Below are 23,591 nucleotides of genomic sequence, written 5' to 3' on the forward strand. Positions count from 1 at the left end.
CCCTATTGATAGAATTCAGGTTAAATTAACCTCATTGAAAATTTGTTGAATGATCTGTGTCGCTTTTTGTTGCAATTTATCCTCGTACTTTCACGAAATTCTGCGGAACTTCCTGGTAATATTTTTTTGCGAAGCCCCGAAACTACTGAACCGATTAAAAAAAATATTTCTACCCTATCACTAGATGTCATATGCTATATTCTATCCAAGTACAAGAATTAGTTACCACGGGCCACGGCTGAATCCGCGAGAAACAGCTAAAGTAACACATAAAACAGTTTACCTACACTCTTTACGCATCCTTTTTACTATTCCACTAATCTGCCATACCCTAACTACGTAACATATTCACAAACTAGCCTGTTCCCAAGTTTATTGCCCAACTTATAGGCCGTAATGTCTCCCAACAAAGAATATGGAGGCCTTAAAGTATAAAAAACCGGACCTATACGCTGATTAAATTCTTTGTCATGTCCGGACTTTATATGGACTTATTAATCTTTTTTATTAGACCACTTGATGGGAAGTGGGTAAATCCGGGAATGCTAGGTTTAAAGAAATTATTCATTTATTGGTATGGTAATCTGAAATGTCGTTCTAGAGTAATTCTAATTTAAGACATATAGAGGACTGGCTTCTACCAGTGATTTTACCCTCGTTCCGATAGGACTATTTCCTTCTTATTCTGAAGTCGGTTAATAGAGCAAGATGAGCCTTTGCAAACTGCAGAGTGAACGGTAGGCCGATAGTTTATTCGCATGATCCGACCGATAACAATCTCATTCACGGCAAAACAAACAAACAAAAAGTAGTTCAGCCAGGAAAAGTGTACACATCTTTGAGAAAACTTTTACTTCTTAGTTATTGCATGTTTAACATTATACTTACTGTTCAACCATGTATTTCCGAAACAAGATACTTAACCAAACATTTCCTCGGTACAAATTCATGCAATCTCGGAATCAAATTCTCAGCGTTGGCTCTGTAGATGGCAGATTTAATAAATAAATAGTAAAAAACTAACAAATAAGAAACCGCAAGTCTACTGAAACGGAAATTGTACTTCCAACACTGAAACTTCTGGAAATGTAGATCCAGTGGTACAATGTAAGAATTTCACAGAAGTGTAAATGCAAAAAACTTTTTACAAAATAATTAAATCAACTTCAATAATACCTACTACCTTTTCCTAAGTCTGACTAATACTTTGCTGAAAAACGCATCAAAATCGGTTTACCCAAACGTGTAATAATAACGCATACCAACATACATACGTACATACTGGTCAAACAGAGACCTCTTTTTTTAAGTCGGTAAAAAAATCTGGTCCTAGCTCCACCGAAGTTGTATATATTAACTTTAAATAAAATACACAGGCATACCTTAATAAAAAACAGTGGAACTTCTGCACCTGTTTATCATTGGAATGTTGACGAAATCTTAATTTCCTGGCATCTGTCCCTTTTGAGGCGCTATCGTTGTCCAGAGGTACCCCTTCGTCTTCATCCAAAATGTTGTTCGCTCGATATTTAGACTTCTTAGGTCACTATGCCATGGTAAATGGTTATAGTATACCTAGTTCAGTTAAAACAGAATTTAGAAAAAGAGAGTTCTCAATAAGGGCTACAAGATTTTTAAATACTTACCTACCTTACTAAGACACAATTGAGTTTTAGCATTTTTGCAGACCAAATGTTTTGGCGTGAATGCGCGAGAGACGGACGGAGTTACTTTCGCATATACATATGTTTAATATTAGAAAAGCTTATATTTATAGCTAAATAAAGGTGGTATGTCGTATGTTGTGTGTGCACTAGTCTTATAGGTACGTATAGTTTGTCCACTCTACCCTACTGAGGTAAAGTTGAGTCATTATTTTCCTCACCCTAACATCTGACGTCAGCATTTACGTCCATGGTGTTCCTGTTCCCATTGTTTTTCTATCAACAAACCATTATTTTACTGGTTCATGGGGTTTTGAGGGTGCAAGGGAAAGACGTCCTTGTGAGTTTCGGTATAGAGTCTATAATTGATAAACTTGTTAGTCTATAATTGTAATCTTGAGTTAGATAGAGACTTGCACTGGAAGAATCCGTTGACTTTAAAAGTCCGAAATCAAAAATCTGCCGCAAGTAAGCGTGGTGATTAACGCTCATTCCTGTGAAGAGGACTGTGCTCTATAGTGGGAGAAAAGACTGACACTCTGTTTTCAAAATCAATAAATCAAACTAGCCTTAGAAAGTAACTTTTCGGAGGCAAAACTTTACTTGGTGTTTGCCTGTAATAGGTTATGCATTTAACTTGTAACTTTTTTGCATGTATTTTTTTTATAATTAAAAGAAAAAAAAAATTACATGCAAAAATCTTACAAGCATACATTTTTTCCTAATAAATAAATACAATGAAATACCAATATTGTCATATGGCTAACTTCAGAGGCTCAAACTTATTTGATGAGAAATCTTACACTTAATAATACTAACCAAATCATGACTGAAAAGACCACCAAAGAGAAATAGCAAGTCCAATCGTGGCTTTAATACAAACAGCTATACAATAACGAACTATTGAAGCGAAAATCTTTGAAACTTCACGTCCATTCTATCTGAAGTAAAAAGACCGAATGAAACTGTGTCTTTAGTCTTTGTCTCAACCCCTTTTGTTTGACTGTCCGTAATTTTAACGAAGACTTTTCTTTTACCTTATTTTAGTACTGAACCAATTTCCTAGAATTCATCTCTGGACTCATTTTAACATTTTTTTTATTTTTAACCGACTTCAAAACAGGATGTTCTCAGTTTTTTCCATTTTTTTTTGGCAAGTCGCTATTAGATGCGCTATGCCACCGACAAAACAAATATGCAATGTTATTTTACAAACTTTTAAAAATAAAAATAAAATATATGGCGGTCCGTGGGTCAAAGATCCATTATAATATATCATTTTTGAGTTCCATTTTCAAATTTCAAAATCGAATGTCCTAAAACTAAATGCAAGCAAAAATGCAGTCTATAATAACAATACAATAAGATTGAAAATGTCATGACAGTTGCCGATATGATTTTCTTGTTTCTTACAAACGTCACCAGATATTATTTACGGACAAAGGCAGCAGGATCGGAAAAGTTTTCATGTTCGAACCGGGAACACGTTCAGTTGTGTGTCAAACTTAGATAATTAAACTAACTGGAAGCGCCACTGTCGTGCCTCCCCTCGATTTTTCAGTGAAAACATCAATTATTAGCTATCAAACGTATATTTTTAAGAACCACCTGGTTCGAACGAAGACAGAAACCGCGTACCTAATAGGTTTTTTACCGCATCTTAGAGATTTCGAACTCAAACACATTATTTTTATTTGAAATAGGCCTATAAAAACTCTTTCGAAAGACGTTTAACGAAGCTAGTTGCACGGTGCTAAGAGTTGGTTTCATGCAGAAGAACCGACAAGAAACTCCATATATATAAATAAATAAGAATATATACATTTTTCAGATTTGTTCTCTTGGCGGCTCCAGTTGGTTCAATGCTCTACGGATCTGTGTCAACTGTGTCAACCTATCAGATTTTCGTTCACGTGTTTTCAAACTACGTGGAGTCCGTGATACACGGCGATATCGTGTCTTTATGTCATTGTTTCAAAATATTTTGAGTCCTTTTGTAGACTACAAACTAAAGATGAGTTATAAAATCATTGGATTACTAATATTAAGATAAAAGAAATACTTCATTATGCATATTATTCAGAATTTTATAATTGTACTCGTCAAAATGTATTTTGTATGAAATCAAATATTAAACATGTAATATGGAAACCATTAATTGCTAGACGAAATAGGAACGCTATATTGAATTGTTATTAAAAGTTTAGTATTGGTATCTACAAGTATTGTCTATGTTGTATATCTGTCGTATTGTCTATAAACACCAATATTGCTTACTAGGTAGGTACTGGTCCATAAATCGTTTACGGAACCTACAAATGGCAGATATGGAACACAGAAATTGATACTAAACTTTTGATAGCAACTACAAGTGTTCTACAATTTAGTCGTTAGGTGTTCTAGTACTCAATCCCAGTAGTTACTTACTAATTATGTTGGTATGTTCTGCCTTGGAGACGCGCAAATGACAATAGGCATGATGACAAATTTTTAAATTCCTTTGTATGATGTAGGTATACGTCTATTTTATATGAAAAATTATTAATTTTAAGAAAATGCGAAGTTTTTTTATCAAATAATTGCATTTTTCTCTGTCCACTTTGAATCCGGCGCGAAAACGCTTGTCAGTGTCATGTCGTCACTTGTGACGTCACGACTGAAATTACAAGACGCAAGTAAACAACGCTCGTGTAATAATTAAGTTTTTTGTGTTATTAAATATGAATTCGAAAGGGCATAGGTGTTGTGGGGTCCCCCAGTGTAAGAACACATCCAAAACAACTCCTGATAAGTTATTTGTGTACGTTCCTCACAATAAAAAAATACGAATCAAGTGGCTTAAACTTGCAAGGCGAGATTCAAAAGCAATATTGCCCAGGGTACAACTTTATTTTTGTGAAGATCACTTTGATGTAAGTTATTACATTAGTTCTCTAGATTCTAGCATAGTTTATAATGTAAATAACTATTTCGAGGTTAGGTTTCATCTCTCATTGTTTTTTAATTAAACTAGTATACTTACATGGAAGTTTTAACATTTCTAAATTCAGCTGAACAAAAATCTTTATTTGATGCCAAAAACTTTCCCAGCATTATGATATCAATTCTAGGCAAATAAGCGCTGTTTGCCTTGATAAATCCGGGCTCCATAACTCGTGTTATAAACAATTAATTAATTAAAAACAAAGATCGCAGTGGAAGTTCACAATAACGAAATGTGACGTTCGCGCGCTTTCGCGCGAGTTCTTTTGAGAGATGACGTCACGAGCTTGGATTGCCTTATTTCGTAATTTTATTTTATAAAAATACATATTAATCACATTATTAATAAAGAAAACAATGCGCGTTTTATATTCCAAGCTTCAAGTTTAATTTAATAAATATATTATTTTAATGATCTTTGATTACTGTCATCATGCCTATTAATGGTGACACCAATAGTAAAAAGAATTTTTCCCTTGCCATACACTTTCTATTTCGAAAAAATTGTACCTATGTAAGTACTTTATCTCTATTCTTTACTCTCTGTAATAATTTTATTTGTTTCAGGTCATCTTCGAAACGGACGTCAGGATAATTTTTACGGGACTTCTCTGCCAGTTACTTATCTACCTGATTTTATATGCCCAAGTTTACCGACAACATGCTTCCGTTATCTTGTAAACAACTATTGTTTAGTTTTTTTAAACGAGAAAATTCATAAGAAACAGTTGTTTTAAGAAAACTGGCGTTTATGTTATCGATGAACTTGGGCCATAGAGTATCAGCCTACACTGACAAGATAGTGATAAGTTTGGACCAAAATTTACCAAGCCAGTATTTCCACGAAAAATTGAGAAAATGTATCTCCATTGTATGTCCACCACCCCTAAAAATATGTTAGTAGCTAGACGACAGTTATACACAACACAATCGGGTCAGCAGTTAACGCGCCATTTGCTCCTTTAACGACATTAACTGACGTGCCTGTTTTACTAAATACAGCTTTTACTACTGTAGTTATTTTGTCACTAATATACTGGAAAAGATTATCAAAAATATCACTATTTTTTCCAATTTTGGTTTTGTTCTTTTAGGTGACGAATTTAGTCAAATATTACTATATTGCAAAGTTAACTAAGTGAAAAAAATAGAAATAATCTAAAAGAAAAGAAGGCAAACTACAGTTTGAGAAAGCTTTTCGAATAATAATGCAAACAAAGAGAGAATTCCAGGCTAGAAATTATGATAGGATAACTAATCGAAAAACTAGTAAGTAATCAGAAATATTTCATAACAATCCTACAATATTATGTTGTAATTGTTAGACTATAATAATACTCGGTAAACGTTTGCCGATGGCGATGATAAATGTAGCTTAAAGACTTCACGACAGCCACGTAATAGGCTGCCATTATTGTAACAAATGATCGAATAGCGACACAAATCCGCCATCTTGGCAAAATTGGCGCGAAACATGCTTTGGCTTTTAATGTCATGTGTATGTTTTTAAATAATTTATTACTTTCTGCGTTTCGGAAGCTGTGTTTGGCGTGATCCTGTCTCTTAAATTCCTTTTGGAGGAATTACTATGTGTGATATTTTAAGTATTTATTACGTAGCAAAGATCTTGGCAACGCGAAGAAGATAGAACATGTTTTTTCACGAGGAAATGGGGGAGTTCATAAGGATAGAATTATTTTATAGCTGTCTAATTTTAATTCTGGTGACAAAATAAAAATAATAATTTAACTGGAAAGAGCTTCTTAGAGCTTATAACAAAGCATTAGGTAGGTACTTATTGTATTGTTCTTTCTTGATTTAATTTCGCTGCTTGATAAGTAGGTACCAAATAACTAAATTAGTAGTGTTCTGGCTAATATTAAGAGTCCCTCAGCAAATTGTCCTTGGCCGCAAACATTATTCCTCTAAAACTTTGTGGATACTTACCACAGAAACCTTTGCCAGAAAGGCATTTCATTCTAGCCTGATAGCTAAGTAGGTACTGTACTGTTTCAGTATGCTAGGCAGATCAGTCTGTTATCTGTGGTAAGTATCTACAAACTATACACAAACTTGGCAGAATGTCATCATGAAAGGTGAGCCATACCTTCCTATAATATGTGTAACATGCATGTCTTCAAAATCTTTTTTACCTAAATACAAAAACAACATCCTTAATTTTGCACTATATTTATTTATTATTTACAATTTTTTGTAAACACACGTAATAAAGAAGTTAATTTACACAAATAAATCTTATTTCTTTACGCCTATTTAGCGAGACACACACATTGTGTTAAGAATGGTACGGATTTACGAATCGCGATCCATCCTGCTCAGAAGCAAACTTCTGGAAAAGGCAGAAGATTAATTGGGACGAATAAAAACGACGGAACCAAGGCACATCTTCACCGAAAACATAAACGACAGATTTCAGATTACTTAAAACAATTTTTCAGTTTGAATCTTTTTTTAAAATATTTACGAATATTTTTATTTTATTTTTAGACATGTATGAAGGGCGTCGAAAAATTGGTCCTCATCGCTGTCACCTGGCAGTGTACCCAAAACGCAGGCTGCATTGCCACGTTAAATGGCAATGCTTAAGCGTTAGGAGAAATAAAAGCCTTTGAAAATTGAACGTGAAAAATCATAGTACTTAAACAATTGTTGTAAGAAAACTAACGTTTATGTTTTAAGTGAACTTGGGCCTAAAAGGAGTAAGTAGCTTCTAATGTTGGGCACAATTTTGTTAATTGTTTGATTCATATGTTTAAGTTGAATAATTAATTTAGCTTTTTACGCAATAATGCAAAAGCTTGCTTGGAATGGCTCCTTAGTTCACACTGTACTTGATAGGCGTTTATTTCGGTTGAAAAGTGAGCATTAATTTTCATACTTGCTGCAGGCAGGCACAATTCATAATCAACCAGAATTCCTACTGTGCTTTCCACAAACAATAGTTAACTAATTATGGAGAGATCTATGAGACAAGAAAGTTACGAAACAACAACAACAAAGCTCTTGATCACATTACTTAAACTATTTTGTCTAGAAAAACCTTACGATGGACTATACGGATGGTGCATTCAAAGACAATATCGACTGCAAGCAAGCAATACCTCCTATCTGACATTTTTGTTTCAAAAAACCAAAAAACTTGTATCTACCATAAACTACCTTTAGATTCAAAATAAAAACAAAAAACTTTATTAATCAATACTATGCTTAGAAAAAGAAAACTTGGATTTTCAGTATCTCATTATACCTTCCTCGGAATAAGGATTTTATTAAGTTTTATTGTTCCCCTTTAAAATCCACCCGGAGTCAGATAGGAGGTATTGCTTGCTTGCAGTCGATATAGTTCTTGTGCCTTCATAAGAACGAGGTGCCCACATACATGATTTGATGTTGTAAAAAGCAGACCAAGGTATGAAAAGTTTGTCAGTCAACAGGTTGGTATTATTGAAAGTTGAACTCCAGACAGTACCAGAAACTTTCAACGTAAGTACGCACTCTATTTAATTAACACACACAAAAGTTTCCACAGACTCCTTATTATTCAGAACAACGGCTGTTTATGATAGGAGTAATATTGTAATATTCCACATAGATCGTTATAATTGTTCGCCATTTTATTAGGTACTTTTTACGACTGCTCCATATGCTTTATGTAGCATTTTGAAAGTTAACTTTAATTTGTAGGGCTGTAGGGAATAATTTGAAATACTTACCTACTTAGCTTAGATAGTTTAACTTGTCTTTCACATATCAAAGTGAAAATATGTTGCAAAATGAAACGATGGATGACATGGATTGATTGTGTGAAATGGATAGTTTGAAATAATATTACTTGTGGAATGACGGCAGATAGAAGATTATGGAAGGACAAAACAAACAACAAAAATTTGGGATAAGGGCAGAAGGATGATATGATATTAATGAAAATAATTTGATTTTCTTTTATACTTATTTATTTATTTCCGTAGATACTTAGGTGCTACAAAACAATTTCCGAAATTACCGGAATTATTTTCCTGGGCGGGCCGGAAGAAAGTTTTAAATTGAAATGTTTCTTTGTTACGCTGAAAAAGGGTTTTTCCCACATTTTCACGATATAAAAATAAATTAATAATATGCTGAGCATAAGCTACTTACTTTTAAAAGTGTTGGTAAGTTTCAGTAGGCTCTTATTTATTTTTCATTCTCAATGGAATTAAACATTGTGAACCGGGGCTGGTATTCTGAGAATAAAAACAAAAAAAAAACTAGTAATATTTTCAGATGTTAGAGGTAACCCTAACCTTTAACTTTTTGGGACAAAAAGTAAACATTCAAGCCTACAATTTCAGTGGTTGTGAACTATGACACATTTGTTTTTGTTGCTCATAACATGTTAGAGTCGGTGGTAATGTGCATAAATAGACTCTGTAACACTTTATCCATTGAAACATGAAATAATATTATGGTTGTTTAGACGTATATTTTTGTAATTGGACAGTGAAAAGGCTGAGGCTAGGAAGTAACCTACCTGTAAAAAATAGAATTTCGATTTGATTAATCGATGTACTTACATAAAAAAATACAAAATCCTCCTTTTGGGAAGTCGTTTAAAAATAAATATTATTGTGTTTCATGTTTATATATTTTTTGTTTCGTTTTCTGCGTCAACGAATTGGCTTTTTATTGAATGTTTATTATGTAATGGTTTGAGTGTTGTATTTGTATAACTATGGGCTTCCTGAAATAAATAATTTAATTAATAAAAATACTGGAATATGTTGTAACTTTCCGGTCACGTATACACGGGCGTCATTTGTTGAGGATTTAATCTAATTGGCCGAAGTGTCAGCTTCTCAATTAATTGCATTGCATTAGTTCTTCCTTCTGTTTGTCGTGAAACATTTTATTTTATTAGCATTTAGTTCAATCGAGCGTTTTATAATATACACTGGATTTTTATTCAGTTATAAATCGGTTTTGGTATTTTGCAATTCATGAATTAGGTGGTCAAGCCATCATTGAGTGTTGCAATCAACTAAAATCGGTTCTATAACTCACACTATAATTTCATCAAAATCGATAAAGCTGTTCACGGTTTCAAGCACCCGTATGTATACAACATAGAATAAAACCTACTTCAGTAATATATGTCTGACAAATACTATGCTGATAGTAGCTACTGAGCTGATGAAAACTCAAAAACAAGTCAGGCTGGTAACAAAATAATTTTGGCAATGTCTATTTATGTTTTCTCTTTGCGTGAAAGTATCAATTTCTAATGGCCGAGGGAACGCTAACATATGTTGATACTGATATATCTATTAATTGTAGGTAGGTACCCAAGTATTGATAGACAGACATTAAGTCTTACTTTCGCTGATATTCTAGACTTTTAGATCTAAGAAGGATACTCAAAAATAAATCTTGGTACTGGAGTCATTTTTCCACAAAAGTACAGATAAATTAAAATGCATTTGGGTTTAATTTTGATTGTTTATTTCAGTAACTGTATTGAAATGAGTCCCCAGATACAAAATTGATATGCGAAAATTGTTGCGGGTTCTTTAACCATGTAATAACTAATACACTGGAATTTAGGTGAAATTATCACCTATGCTATGACATGACTCTGTATATACTCTTGACTATGTATACTAATATAATGAAGAGAATACGTTTATTTGTTTGTTAGTACCCTAAAGACTTCGAAACCACTGAACCGATTTAAAAAATTCTTCCACCGTTGGAAAATTACACTCTTCCCGAGTCATAGGCTATGAAACCGCGGAAACCGGCTAGTACCTACCTACTCCTATATAGAGACAAAAATAAATGACTGTAGAGTTCAGTACTAATTTCCTAGAGCTGAGGATGAGTTAATTCGAAAAATAAATCAAAACGAGGACAGGTCGATAAAACCATCTTCTATCGATGTTCTTACACGTTCCGAATTCAAATTATATAACATCGACACGTGTAAGTATGCCCTGAGGGCTCATATTGAATCAATCAAAATACTTAAACAAAAAGAATACGTTGTAACATGAATAAAATCTGATTGTTTGCTTTTCCGTAATACATCATGATTTTTGCGTATAGACCAAAGTTTATCTTCGACTTGGCGCCTATATTATCTTGCCTTTACGTGTAGGTTTTGATTTCCTACCTAACCTATTTGAATTAGGTATTTATTTATTTGGCTAGCATTTTTTATACAAAAGAAGGGCCTAGGAGAAATCTATCAATTTACCTACGGCAAAAATCAGGTTGCCATGTCACTTTATATCATTTAAAAATGAAGTAAAAGTTCAGAATTATTTATTTAGTTTTTGTGTCTATGGCTATGCGAGTGAAATTGCAGGCGGAACCTAGTCGCAAATTAATGTAATCCGTGCAAAAATAACCAGCGTCTGTAACTTATCAATGAGGTGAATAAAAAACTCGTGGGAGTCAGGACGGACCATAAATAGATTCTCATTTTGAATGTTTTCCTTATACATTTACATTTTGATCTTTATTTCATGGGATTGTTAATTACAATAGGTACTTGGATACTCAGATACAATTCGCACCAAATAACTTTGCGTTTCTGAAGTAAGCCATTTGACTCCTTGAGCATTTGTTATCTCTTTTAAAACTTTGCTTATCCGAAATTTGTTACTATCTACTGGCTGTCCTTGCTTTTTGTGGAAAATGAAATTTCACAGATTGTAGAGAATTCAAAAGGCCTAAAACTTGAAGCAAATCAAGAAACTGAATAAATTATTATGTACAATCATTAAACTTGACGCTTCAATCTCGCTGATTTGTCGCAAATAGCCTTTCAAAAGAAAGTTCAAAACTGTATTTCACAAAAGAGAAACTGTTTCTGATTTTAGGTTTGACATCTCCTTATTAATCCCAATTTCATTTGGACGAACCACTTCCGATCTTCTTCCTTTCTTGTCTATCGGTGACTGAAATAAATATTCTTTGATTCTTTCTATTTATCCCTAGTTTTTCTTTGGTCATCTCCTTTCTCTACCTACCTATATCCATTCCGTTCACCTTCCTAATAAAATAATGTGTATAAGTCTTCCGCATCAAACGCCTATGAAGAATTTTCACAAAAATATATGATTGAAGTACTTACAGCTAAGCCTCCTTAGCTTTCACCCTAAGGGGATCCACATAACCTAAATAATTAAAATACCAATATCCTGCAAAATCATTTGATTGTGGAATTTAATGTGGAATTAAATAAAGCTTTATTATTACTTACAGCTAGACTTTGTTTGCATCCTGAAGAAATTACGTCCCGATTCCGGATAAAAATCTACAAGTTCCTTCTCCATCACCATTGCCATCATCATCATCATCTTCCAAGCCTTTTCCAAACTATGTTGGGGTCGGCATCCAGTCTAACCGGATTCAGCTGAGTACCAGTGCTTTACAGGGAGCGACTGCCTATCTGACCTCCTCAACCCATTAGCCCGGGCAACCCAATACCCCTTGGTTAGACTGGTGTACTGGCTTCTGACTACCCGTAACGACTGCCAAAGATATTCAATTACAGCCGGGACCCACAGTTTAACGTGCCATCCGAAACACAGTCACTGGAACTACTACTTAGAAAGTACATACAAACTTAGAAAAGTCGCATTGGTACTTGCCTGACCTGGAATCGAACTCATCATTGCCATCACCTATATCAATGACTTTTATTTAATCTCAACCGATTATTTTTGCATTTGTAAGGACTTTCTTTGTTCCAAAGCAGCAAGGCTTATAAAGAAATACCTATGTAAGTATATAACAACTTTACTTTCGTTCTAATGGGATTTGTCTCAGCAGGGGAGCAACAAGGAGACAGCAGGGCATGCATTAGGCAACCTCTCTAACCAGTATGGTTGGTTAACCCCCACATGTGAGGGAGACAATGGAATAAACTTTTTATATTGTTGCTACATTATATTGTGGTTATATCCCTTACCTACACTGTCATAAAATGAGTATTTTGAAAATGATTGTTTGTTTGTTTATTACGCCTTTTTTGTAGAATGTCATCAAATGACTGAAATGACCGGTGCAGCGTGAGGGAGTGTCAGACTCTTACTAACTAAAACCCACCGTGTTCTTTCTTGAGCCTTACATGTACCAACATGTGGTAACTCTTCTATGTAAAACTGCTGCAAATTTGGGAGAGGTTATTAGGAGAAAACCTCTGTGTGAGAGGAGACACGTGCCCGGTATGCAATGGGACAATAAAAAGGCTGATGATGATGATGATGATAATGACGAATTAAGCTATTATCTGAGGAGCATATATATAGAACCACGCATATATTTTCCAGTGCGTTCCTACCTGTATCTGCGAAAGTTACGTAATACCATTGCCAAAATGTTTGTTCCTCACAAAATTAATGTAAAGATTAAATTGAATAAGAACAAAAGACGCACGTTAAGTAGCATTAAACCAACTGGGGGAAGTAGGTTTTTGTTCGTCGTGTGATTCAATTATATATTACGAAATGTTTGGTACGAGAGTTTATATGAGAAGAAAAGTTCGTCGTTAGATTTATCTTCTCTCGTATATAAGCAGGCCAAAATCATACGGCCAATTCACAATTCCGTGTTGAAAGATCTTGACAGATTCTTCGAGACTTCCAGTACTTGAAAGGCACTTCAAAATTATTTTTTAACTCTTTTACTAATAGTAAATGCAACACTTACTTTCACCATAAATAAAACAACAAATAAAACAAAAAAAGCAATGTATTTCAATAATAAATTAAAAAATAAATTATCGCCTTGGAGGCGGTGCAGGCGGGGGGTCATAGTGAATGTGGAAGACTCTGTATGCGCAGTACTCCATCATAGCCAAGGTTAGGGGGTAAAGCATCTTCTGCTCTGTCTGGGGGGAGAGGAAGTAAGCGATGACAGCTGCACCCGCGGTATACCATCCCCACTCGCGGTTCGTGGAGAAAGAATAGTGGCAGAGTGCGATAATATTGCAAGCGATCATCAGGTTTCCTAGAGGGACGTTGTCTTCGCCGACGAGGGAGAGGGCAAAGGGTACGAGCCCTGACATCAGGTGAATGGCAGAGATGGCGTGGTCACCCCGCCGGAGATCCGCCATTAGACATGGCAGAGCGAGGTAGCGGGACGCACGCAGGCTTATCATGTAGGCTTCTTTAAAGTCGTTGTTGAGTATTCCACCTGAAAATCAAATTCACAATAATTATGGCTTTGGACTTTAAAGTCTACAGAAAAATCTAGGAAGCAAAATATGATGCCATTGCTTATAAGTTGGGACAACTTTGACATCGATCATATCGAGATAGGCCCGCCTTGCTACACTGTAAGTCAAAGGCCTACCTACTTTTACTCATAGAAACTGATACTCACTTTGGTAGTGGAAGAATCCCAGCACTCCGTGTATGAAGAAATTGGCATGCATCCCAGGATGGGTAAAGCTTTTACCAGACATGCGGCTAATTCCCTTCCCGGCCACGCAGCACAGCACGATGTGTGCGACCGACGCATTGAGGCTATCGGCATCGCTTCCCATAGCATTTATACCCTATCCAATCGCAAAATATGTTGTTGACAACAAAAAGTTAAAAATTCTTCACTCCATGACTCATTTTTGAGCAAAGAAACAAATTGTCAACTGTCATTCCGGTTTTTGATATTTTTGTCAATATATGACTTATTAAAAATAAAAGAAAATTAAAGTAACAGAAGTATTTAATGAAATCATTAAATCATCTCATCATTGAAATAGGCCTTCTTCATTAGACAATTTCAGCGCCTACAAAAAATGCTATAGCAAAGACGCAGAAGTTCAATATTTTTTTAATTATTAAAAGTAATGAATGCTTGAATATACGGTGGTTATTAAAATAGTTACACTGTGTGTTTTATTGATGAGAAGCTATTTCAATAAAAGTCAATAACGAAATTCTAAAACGATTCTTACAAATAAAACAAATCACAAAATGTTTCGTGCGTGAATGAATGGAAGTAGCACATTAATATCCACAAGATGGCGTTAAATACAATTTCATTTATTCAAAAATTAAATGATTGCCTTAAAAACTTTCAAGCTATAATTTTTGAACATGAAAACCGTTTCTAACTAAATGTTACATTCACCTAATTTTTTTATCACTGAACGACAGCTTGTTTGTAGTTTAGTCTGTGGCTGAATGTCTTTGTTCCTTAGCCTAAAAATATTGACCGAATGGTGGTTGAGAATTAAAAAAAAAAACATTAGCTGCCATTTTGCTGCATTTGAGTTCAATAGCGTTCGTTTTTATGATAATACTCGCATTTCTTTCGTAAATCTATTGAAAATCTTTATAAGTTCGTGAAATTTGAAATCGAAGCAGCACAACAAACATAAAAATGGCAGCAAGCGACTCTGGGACGGATGAGTCACTGTATCCTATTGCGGTGCTCATCGACGAGTTGAAAAACGAGGATGTGCAGCTTCGTTTGAACTCTATCAAGAAGTTATCCACCATCGCGTTGGCCCTCGGAGTGGAGAGGACTCGTTCAGAGCTCATCCCGTTCCTGACAGAGACTATTTACGACGAAGATGAGGTTCTACTCGCCCTCGCCGAACAACTTGGTACGTACATCGCAAATGTTTAAAATTATCATCAGACTGCGTGTTTAGATTAACTATGTATGTTTTGATAGCCTATTTATTACATGTTTTCATGCGTTGTGTATACAAAGCTCATTACTATCTACTTTCTTCAATCTTTTCATTAAAATCGGGTACAAAATCGCAAAAATAGTTGGTTAGGCCTTGATTTAGTGTAAACATGTCTTTTGTCCTAATACTGTCATGGTTACTACTACATGTATTGATTTTATTATTGAAAATATGCATATTTCGTGCTAAATACCTTCAACAGGAAAAATAGGAATGTCATTATCAAAGAACTTTCAATTTCAGTCTCCTTGTGGGTGGTCTTATGATGATTTCTAAAAACATGAAAATATCAGTCACTACATAAATCAATTTGATGAATGACCTTACAGTGTTCATATGGTTAAGGATAAACCGACATACCTACATTTGCTAGCACTAATTACTTTGTTATTGATTTACCCGTCAAACATGCAAATAACCTGAAACTTGTTATGCACTGCTTTCAAATTATAGCAAGCAACGGTTGGAGTGTAGCAAAGGGTGTGCAAGGCTTTTGGGACTTAGAAAATTTGTCGTAAAAAATGAAAATTTCTGAAATTGCCTAGTTTTTCATTTCCATCGTATAGAATACCTAAAAATAAGACAAAAACCATCTGGGCAAGCAACATTAGATGGTATTAAAGGGAATATTTGGACACCAATAAAGTATGAAGTTCATAAAACAATATTGATGCCTCTTTCTACTGCAATAGTACAAAATAATCAATCTAATATGTAACTTTTATGCTTTACTGTACTCTAAATACTTTATTATTTATGATAATGTATCAATTGACAATATGTCAATGTGATTGAAGCTCCAGTTTTCCACTAATTAATACAATCCCAAAAGACCAATAGATATCCATAGCTATTTCTACCTACAATTCACATTCATAGTTAAATCTTGCTGACTTCAAAATCACATTTTTTTGTGATTTCAAAAACTAACAACTGTTGTTTATAAACTACAGATTTAATATTAAAAAAGAAAGTGCTATCTCATTGCCTAACGTCAGTTTTCTGATAACCCTTTATCAACCAATGAATAAATATCATTGACAATCCTCAATGATAAACTGATTGTGAAACTAGATAATTGCATACAATAAAATTAGCTTGATGTTTAGATGACTGAAACTGACCAACTGAGGACTGAAAGACTATCATTGTTTGTTTTTGCACACCAATAGACACAATAAAATAACATCATATTGATGAACAAGCTAATGTACATAAAACAAAACTTCTTGCTAAAATAATAAAAAAAAACACTTGTTTTTGTTGTATGGAAGCCCCCTGAAATATTTATCAATTTTTTTGTATGTTCATGATGCTCAGACGACATACAGCAAAGCCAGAAATAGAGCCCTTTTACCGTTTGGGGTATGGATCCCTAAAAAAAACTCTTATCTATCAAATAACTTTATTCTCCATCATAGTGATTGCTTTAAGAGATTTCATTAGAAATAAGTAGTTCCTTTGTACTATTTTATGTCTTTTCTACTTCTTTAATGGCTTTACTGTGTACATAAACAGTTAAATAAATACTTTTGACAACAAAAATAAATTACAGGAAACTTCATCAATCTGGTTGGTGGTGGTGAGTTTGCTCACTGTCTGCTCCCCCCATTGGAGTCTCTGGCCACTGTAGAAGAGACGGTAGTCCGTGACAAGGCTGTAGCATCGCTCCGTGCTGTGGCTGCTCATCACACTCCTCAAGCTTTGGAGCAGCACTTTGTACCGCTGGTGCAGCGTCTTGCTGGTGGTGACTGGTTTACTTCCCGTGCGTCTGCATGTGGACTGTTCAGGTAACTAGTCCATACTGGCAAGATTATTTGAGACTATGGACTTAAGGCTGTTTTCAGTAATCCATCTATTTACATTAGCCCCATACAAGCAGAAATGACAAATTCCTATCTCTAGCTATCAGATGAACCGATATAATAGGTTACTGATATCCACAGTAAATGAAATGGAGTGAAATATTGCACTTACTAGTATGCAGAACAATATTTTTTTACCTTGAAATAATTAGCATTTAGAAACACGGCCTTGGGATTTATAATATTTACAAATACCAACAAAGTGAAAATGTTACAAAATTTCTTTGCACATAACTATTTCTAGCACTAGGTAGTTATATGACAGACATGCATGTAATACACAATTAAGGATAAAATATAATATTGTAAAATGGTTTTCACCATAGACAAGATAAAACAGAGTTACTCAGGGAACACAGGGTTCCATAGGGAATATCCCAGTAGCACAAAACGCAAACCTTATATTGTACCCAAGTTATGGTGTGAGGCTGACAGTCTCTACCTTTTGCATACCATAGTATAAAATCTGTAGAATCAATGGCAAGGGAGTTAAGCAAATAAGTCTGTACAAACATTATATTTCACATAGTGGTGAAGAGTGGGTGTTTTGGAGCCTGTCTTTTGTTAATTTTGACATTCAAAAGGTGCTGTTTTGCAGCCATGTTTTGTAATTAATTGTTCTACTGGTGTAGTTTTTACTTCGATTCTTGCAAAAAATTTCACTCAACAATACAAAGTTCTTATCAAATGTTTACATACAGCTCAGGGTGTGGAATTATCTGAAAATGTTATAAACACTCTGATAGTCATCTGTTTAATCTTCAACACTGCGGTCATTATTTAACATCCTCAGTGCATTGTTCACTTATGGCATTCTTACGATGGTACTAGATTTTTAGTAGTCTTTAAATTGTACAAAATGTCTTATACTTATAAGAGTTAAAATATTAAAGTGTAAAATAGTGGAACTGTAAAAGGTGATCATAAGGAGTTCCTTCCTTTCTCTTTTACAATATTTCAAAGCACAGAAGTAATTATTGCTGAATACATATTAGTCCTTCCTTATGAGTCCATGTGCAATGGGTAAAAAGAAGCCTATATGTTATTCTGATAAGTTATATTGCTGCCAAGTTTCATCAAAGTCAGTCCAAACGTTTGAGCATGAAGAGGTATCAAACATACAAACCTTTGCATTTATAATATTAGCGTGATATGTTACAGTTTGATTACTAGACTTACGGGCCCATAACAGACAGTAGAATAAACTTTACCTAAAAACCATCACAAATCAACTAATTAACCTAACATTGTATTCCAGTGTCTGCTACCCCCGTGTATCAGCCCCGGTTAAAGCGGAGTTACGCCAACATTTCCGCTCCCTCTGCCAGGATGACACCCCCATGGTCCGTCGCGCGGCCGCCTATAAGCTGGGCGAGTTCGCCCGCGTCGTGGAAGTGGAATACGTCAAGAGTGACCTGATACCTATGTTCGTTACGCTGGCTCAGGTATGTGGGATTTTTGTGTTTATTTTTTGTACTAGCTGTTCCTTGTAGTTCCTACAGCATCGCGTGGGAAATACTGCCTGTCGTCGCGTCCTAAAACTTCCCCAAACTGGAGAGATGTGCCCATATTCACCACGCTTAGCATATCATGTTGGTGAGCGATGTTTGGGATTTCTAGCTTCGGAGATACACAGACTGCCCCTACCAAGATAAAAAGTGGTGTATGTCCTTCCTCAAGCTCTAAACTTGCGGGTACCAGATTATATTTAAAACTGTTCAGACAGAGTTTGTACTAAGACAACATTTTATTTCGAAAATATTTTTTTTTTTTTTCAAATCATTCCAGTAAATGTTTCTTCTCTTTAACGTGGTCTACATAATATAATATACCTTCTCTGTTATGGCCATTCACAATATTTCGTCTATCAGTTGATTTGTTCACTAGAGATAGGAATTCACCAACTTATATGAAGCCAAAAACAGGATAAAATATTGGGAACATGTTGTCAACAGAATTTATTTATTGTCCCTCTTCATTCAACCATCTTTTATTTATCCTCACGTATCCTCTTCCCAGGATGAACAAGACTCAGTGCGTCTACTCGCAGCAGAGGCCTGCGCCGCCGTAGCTGCGCTCCTGCCTCCTGAAGACATGGAGCAGCTGGTGATGCCCACAGTTCGCGCCCGAGCAGGAGACACCTCCTGGAGGGTGCGGTATATGGTCGCTGACAAGTGAGTGATGCTATGACTTACTTTTGTTTATGATGTATGAAGATTGTGTAGAAAATGTTGAGTATTATTGACAAGATATTATGTGTAGCCACGGGCCCATATTAGCTTGTACTGTGCAAGTGTTTTAACATAGCCCTCTTAATAACTAACAGACGATCGTTAATTAATAGCAGCCAAAGCCGATTATCGGCCACGTTGGCGCGGACGTAGGTGCACCCCTCTATTCCCTCACTCTCATAGCCCGATGGAATGGTAATCCGACACGATGGGATAGAGATCAAGCGCAGAACCGACATTAACTTGCTCTCTAATACACTCAGTAGCGGCTTTAGGGTAGGGCGCGGTTGGGCGACGGCCCAGGGGGCCGCAGGCGCCCCCAATCCTTGATCAGAATTTTACTCCTATTTTTGTTTTAAATTTCATCAAAGATCGCATTTTATAAGAACTGTATCCAAATGTATGGATAGCATCAGGGCCGTCTTAACCTATGGTGCAGGGTGTGCGAATAACCCGGACGCCGCGGGCTCAGGGGCCCCGCGGTACGCTCCTGGACCAAGAAATTTCAATTAAATTAATGTATTGTCATACAATGCCGCGCGCGTTAGATACACCTTCTTTTATGTCCCAAAACTCAAAAATTTTCAGCGCTTCGCTCGCGGTTTCTTTACTTTACACTTACATTTTTTTTCACATATAGCTACTTTTAATTTAATGTCCCAATACTCAAAAAAATTCTCGCTCCCTTCGCTCGCGGCTTCTTCACTTCACAGTCGCCTTTTATTATATATGTTAAGGACTTTTAGTGATCCAAATCTCAAAAAAGCTTTTTCGGGCTCGCTTCACTTTATAGTTGTTTTTATTTTTCAATTTTTTTTTGTCTACCCTAGCAAAAAGGTAGCGTCGTTTTTAAGTCCTTTTATTAATAAGAAAGTAACTTCTAGTTTCTATTTATGGTACTACTTTAAGTCCCAAAATTTTTATTCATAGGCGCCAACACCAACAAAGAGTTTAAGAGTTATCTACGTTTGGGCTACATTTTAAGTCATTTTTGTTTTGAGTTCTAAAATATAACAAAAAATTTCGCGCTCGCTTCGCTCGCGCAATCACAACCTGTGTTCCCGTGTTTTTGCATTCACCAACCAGCAATAACTTATGTACGATTGGGCTACATTTTAGGTAATTTTTGCTTTGACTTGTTAACAATAAAAAAAAAATTCGCGCTCGCTTTGCTCGCGCAATCGGTAACTACATAATGTCTCAGTTTTTCGTATGGGTTTGAATTGCAGTTGGGGGCGCCGTAGAAATCTCGCCCAGGGCGCTAGTAGAGTTAAAGCCGGCACTGAATACACTGTTGATTCAATCACCGACTTCTAAACTGGGCTACTTTGTGAAAGTCTCTAAAATCCGAGACCCGTGTTCAGCAGTCCCACTATGCGACTCCTAGGCCAACGAAACTTTTCATCTATCTGTTTCCCATAACTAACATAATCTATCTGTGTCTCAGGTTCGTGGAGCTGCAGCAAGCAGTAGGCCCTGAGCTGGCGCGGTCAGACCTGGCGCAGATCTTCCAGGCGCTGCTCAAGGACACCGAGGCTGAAGTACGCGCTGCCGCCGCTGGCAAGGTGAGACAACCAAGCAAATATAGATAGAAGCTTATTGTGATGAGTTAGAGATCACTATTTATTTATTTAATAGCTGATGTACACAGTTTTATACAGAACACAGACAAGAAAAAAGCTTATTTCATATGAAATCTTTTCCAGCAGGCACGTTTTACTTTCGCTTATTTGTAACCTGAATAAACACCATAATGATGCAAAACAAAAGCTGGGCTGGCTCTTGGTTCTATATATGTAGTCTAAAACTAAATAATTTAAAGCATAGTAAAATGTCCTATCTCTTCACAAGGTTGTCAAACTCATGTAGACAGGTAGCTAATACTGTAATTTACTAATTTTAATATCTTCTTCTCCCCAGGTGAAGGACTTCTGCATGAACTTAGACAAGGCGCATCAAGAGCACATCATCATGACAATGATCTTACCGCAAATCAAGGATTTAGTGTGCGACGCGAACCAACACGTCAAGTCCGCTCTCGCTTCCGTCATCATGGGCTTGAGCCCCATTGTCGGTCGCCAGAACACCATCGAACATCTCCTGCCTCTGTTCCTCACTCAACTGAAAGACGAGTGCCCAGAAGTCAGGCTCAACATCATCTCCAACCTTGAGTGTGTCAACGAAGTCATTGGAATCCAGCAATTAGTGCAATCTCTCCTCCCCGCCATCGTTGAACTCGCTGAAGACACAAAATGGCGCGTCCGTCTGGCCATCATCGAACACATGCCTTTACTCGCTGGCCAGCTCGGCCAAGAGTTCTTCGATGAAAAACTCACCGGTCTATGCATGTCTTGGCTCATCGACCACGTTTATGCTATCCGTGAGGCTGCCACTCTCAACCTTAAGAAATTAGTAGAACAATACGGATCACAGTGGGCTGAGACTAATGTCATCCCCAAAGTACTGGCCATGTCCCGCGAACAGAATTACCTGCACAGAATGACTTACTTATTCTGCATCAATGTGCTGTCCGAAGTTTGCGGCAAGGATATTACTACTAGAGTACTCTTGCCCACTGTCCTGTCCATGGCAGATGACAATGTTGCCAACGTGAGATTCAACGTCGCCAAGACTCTGCAGAAGATGGCGCCATTCTTAGATCCCGCCGTCATCCAGCCACAAGTGAAGCCAGTCCTCGAGAAACTGAACGTAGATCCCGACGTGGATGTCAAGTACTTCGCCTCCGAAGCCATCGCCGGCATCGCTGGATAAAATAGCTCTAAGGCCACACAAAAAAATTGCATTCGACGTAGCAAAATTACAGTTGCGGGTATTAAATATCAGGGCATGATTCGGAAGATAGAAGATGCAGTTTTTTATTACAATATTCAATATAAATAATGTTAGTAATGAACACAATACGACCCATGTGCCTAGGTTTAAGCTGGAGTATTTTATAACTTAGTATTTATCATTCAACGCCCGGCGGAATTCGAGTTTCGTAGGGAAACTTTCGTATCTATTTGTAGAAAACTAATTTCTTCATTCCAGTTAACATCTGAAAACGTATATAAAATTATTTACATGGCTACGCAAAGCATGTACATAGTGTCTGATACAATTCAATAAAATATTATAAACTACAAAGATTTGTTTTATTTAGTAACTATCTATTTCCCGCAGCTTCACCTGAACTTCTTCCCACACCCGGACAAAATATAGGATAGGTTATCAATGTACCGTACCCAGCAATGAAGTGTGCGTTCGCGCAGCGGAATGTTGTTGAATTTATATAAAGATTTTAATTATGCAGATAATTAGTGTTGCGGCAACATTAAAATGGAACTGGGCCGGACACGTCAGCCGAATGCATCCGGAGAGATGGGCCACTATTATCACCCAGTGGACACCGCAGGCGGGGTAGGCCCCGGAAGAGATGGCGTGACGAACTAGACGCCTATCGTCCGGATTGGTGGACACGGTCGAATGATCGGGAAGGGTGGAAGCGAGATGGGGCCTTTGCCCAGCAGTGGGACACTACAGGCTAGATATAATAAGATAATTAGTGTAAGACGTCCTATAATTGTGGATGGTAAAAAAAAAATGTGTATGCAGCCATTGTGGAGAAATTCACCAAAAACTGATTCCGCTGGGAACGTTGTCCTGGCGGAACTTTTTTTAATCCATAGACTTTAGAATAAAAGAGATGTGTCCAAAAATTAGTGTTTATTTGTGTATGTTTGTTTATGTATGAATGAAATCTGTGCATGCATAAACTTCATGATAAACTTCGGAGAAATTCAAGTTTCCGCTACGCGAACGTTTGGCCATTAGCTAGTTTTCATATAAAGCGCTTACATAGAGAGCTGTAGATTTTTACATACGTTGTTTTGAATTTGTATAAAAAACAGATTTAGAAAAAGTCCTAGGGTTCAAAAGGAAAAAAAAACGTAAAATACACTTATTAGGTCTTAGTTCTTAAAGTATCTTGGAGTCTACATTTTCACGTTTACACAAACCTTGTAAGTGTCTGCAACATGTTGCCAAGTATCAACGATGTTCCGTTAGTAATTAAAGAGTTATGGGATAATTTACCATGAATAGATCACTGTTTACGAAGCAGTCGAATATCACGACGTTC

At 36.2% G+C, this 23,591-nt stretch overlaps 2 protein-coding genes across 2 annotated transcripts; one reads left to right on the forward strand and one right to left on the reverse strand.

The window, feature by feature from the left end:
- Positions 1-13,431: 13,431 nt before the first annotated feature.
- Positions 13,432-14,204, reverse strand: LOC124642059. The gene is made up of 2 exons (XM_047180358.1): positions 14,037-14,204; positions 13,432-13,847 (listed from the first exon to the last, which is right to left on the reverse strand). Exons 1-2 carry the CDS (start codon positions 14,197-14,199, stop codon positions 13,432-13,434), a joined length of 579 nt encoding a protein of 192 aa, XP_047036314.1. The 5' UTR covers positions 14,200-14,204.
- A 689-nt stretch (positions 14,205-14,893) lies between these two features.
- LOC124641869 (serine/threonine-protein phosphatase PP2A 65 kDa regulatory subunit) lies at positions 14,894-22,597 on the forward strand. The gene is made up of 6 exons (XM_047180117.1): positions 14,894-15,264; positions 16,910-17,144; positions 18,478-18,664; positions 19,239-19,393; positions 20,898-21,015; positions 21,371-22,597. The coding sequence occupies exons 1-6, from the start codon at positions 15,039-15,041 to the stop codon at positions 22,220-22,222; spliced, it is 1,773 nt and encodes a 590-aa protein (XP_047036073.1). The 5' UTR covers positions 14,894-15,038; the 3' UTR covers positions 22,223-22,597.
- Positions 22,598-23,591: the final 994 nt, after the last annotated feature.

Source organism: Helicoverpa zea, chromosome 23 (assembly GCF_022581195.2).
Source record: "Helicoverpa zea isolate HzStark_Cry1AcR chromosome 23, ilHelZeax1.1, whole genome shotgun sequence".
Lineage (NCBI taxonomy): Eukaryota > Metazoa > Arthropoda > Insecta > Lepidoptera > Noctuidae > Helicoverpa > Helicoverpa zea.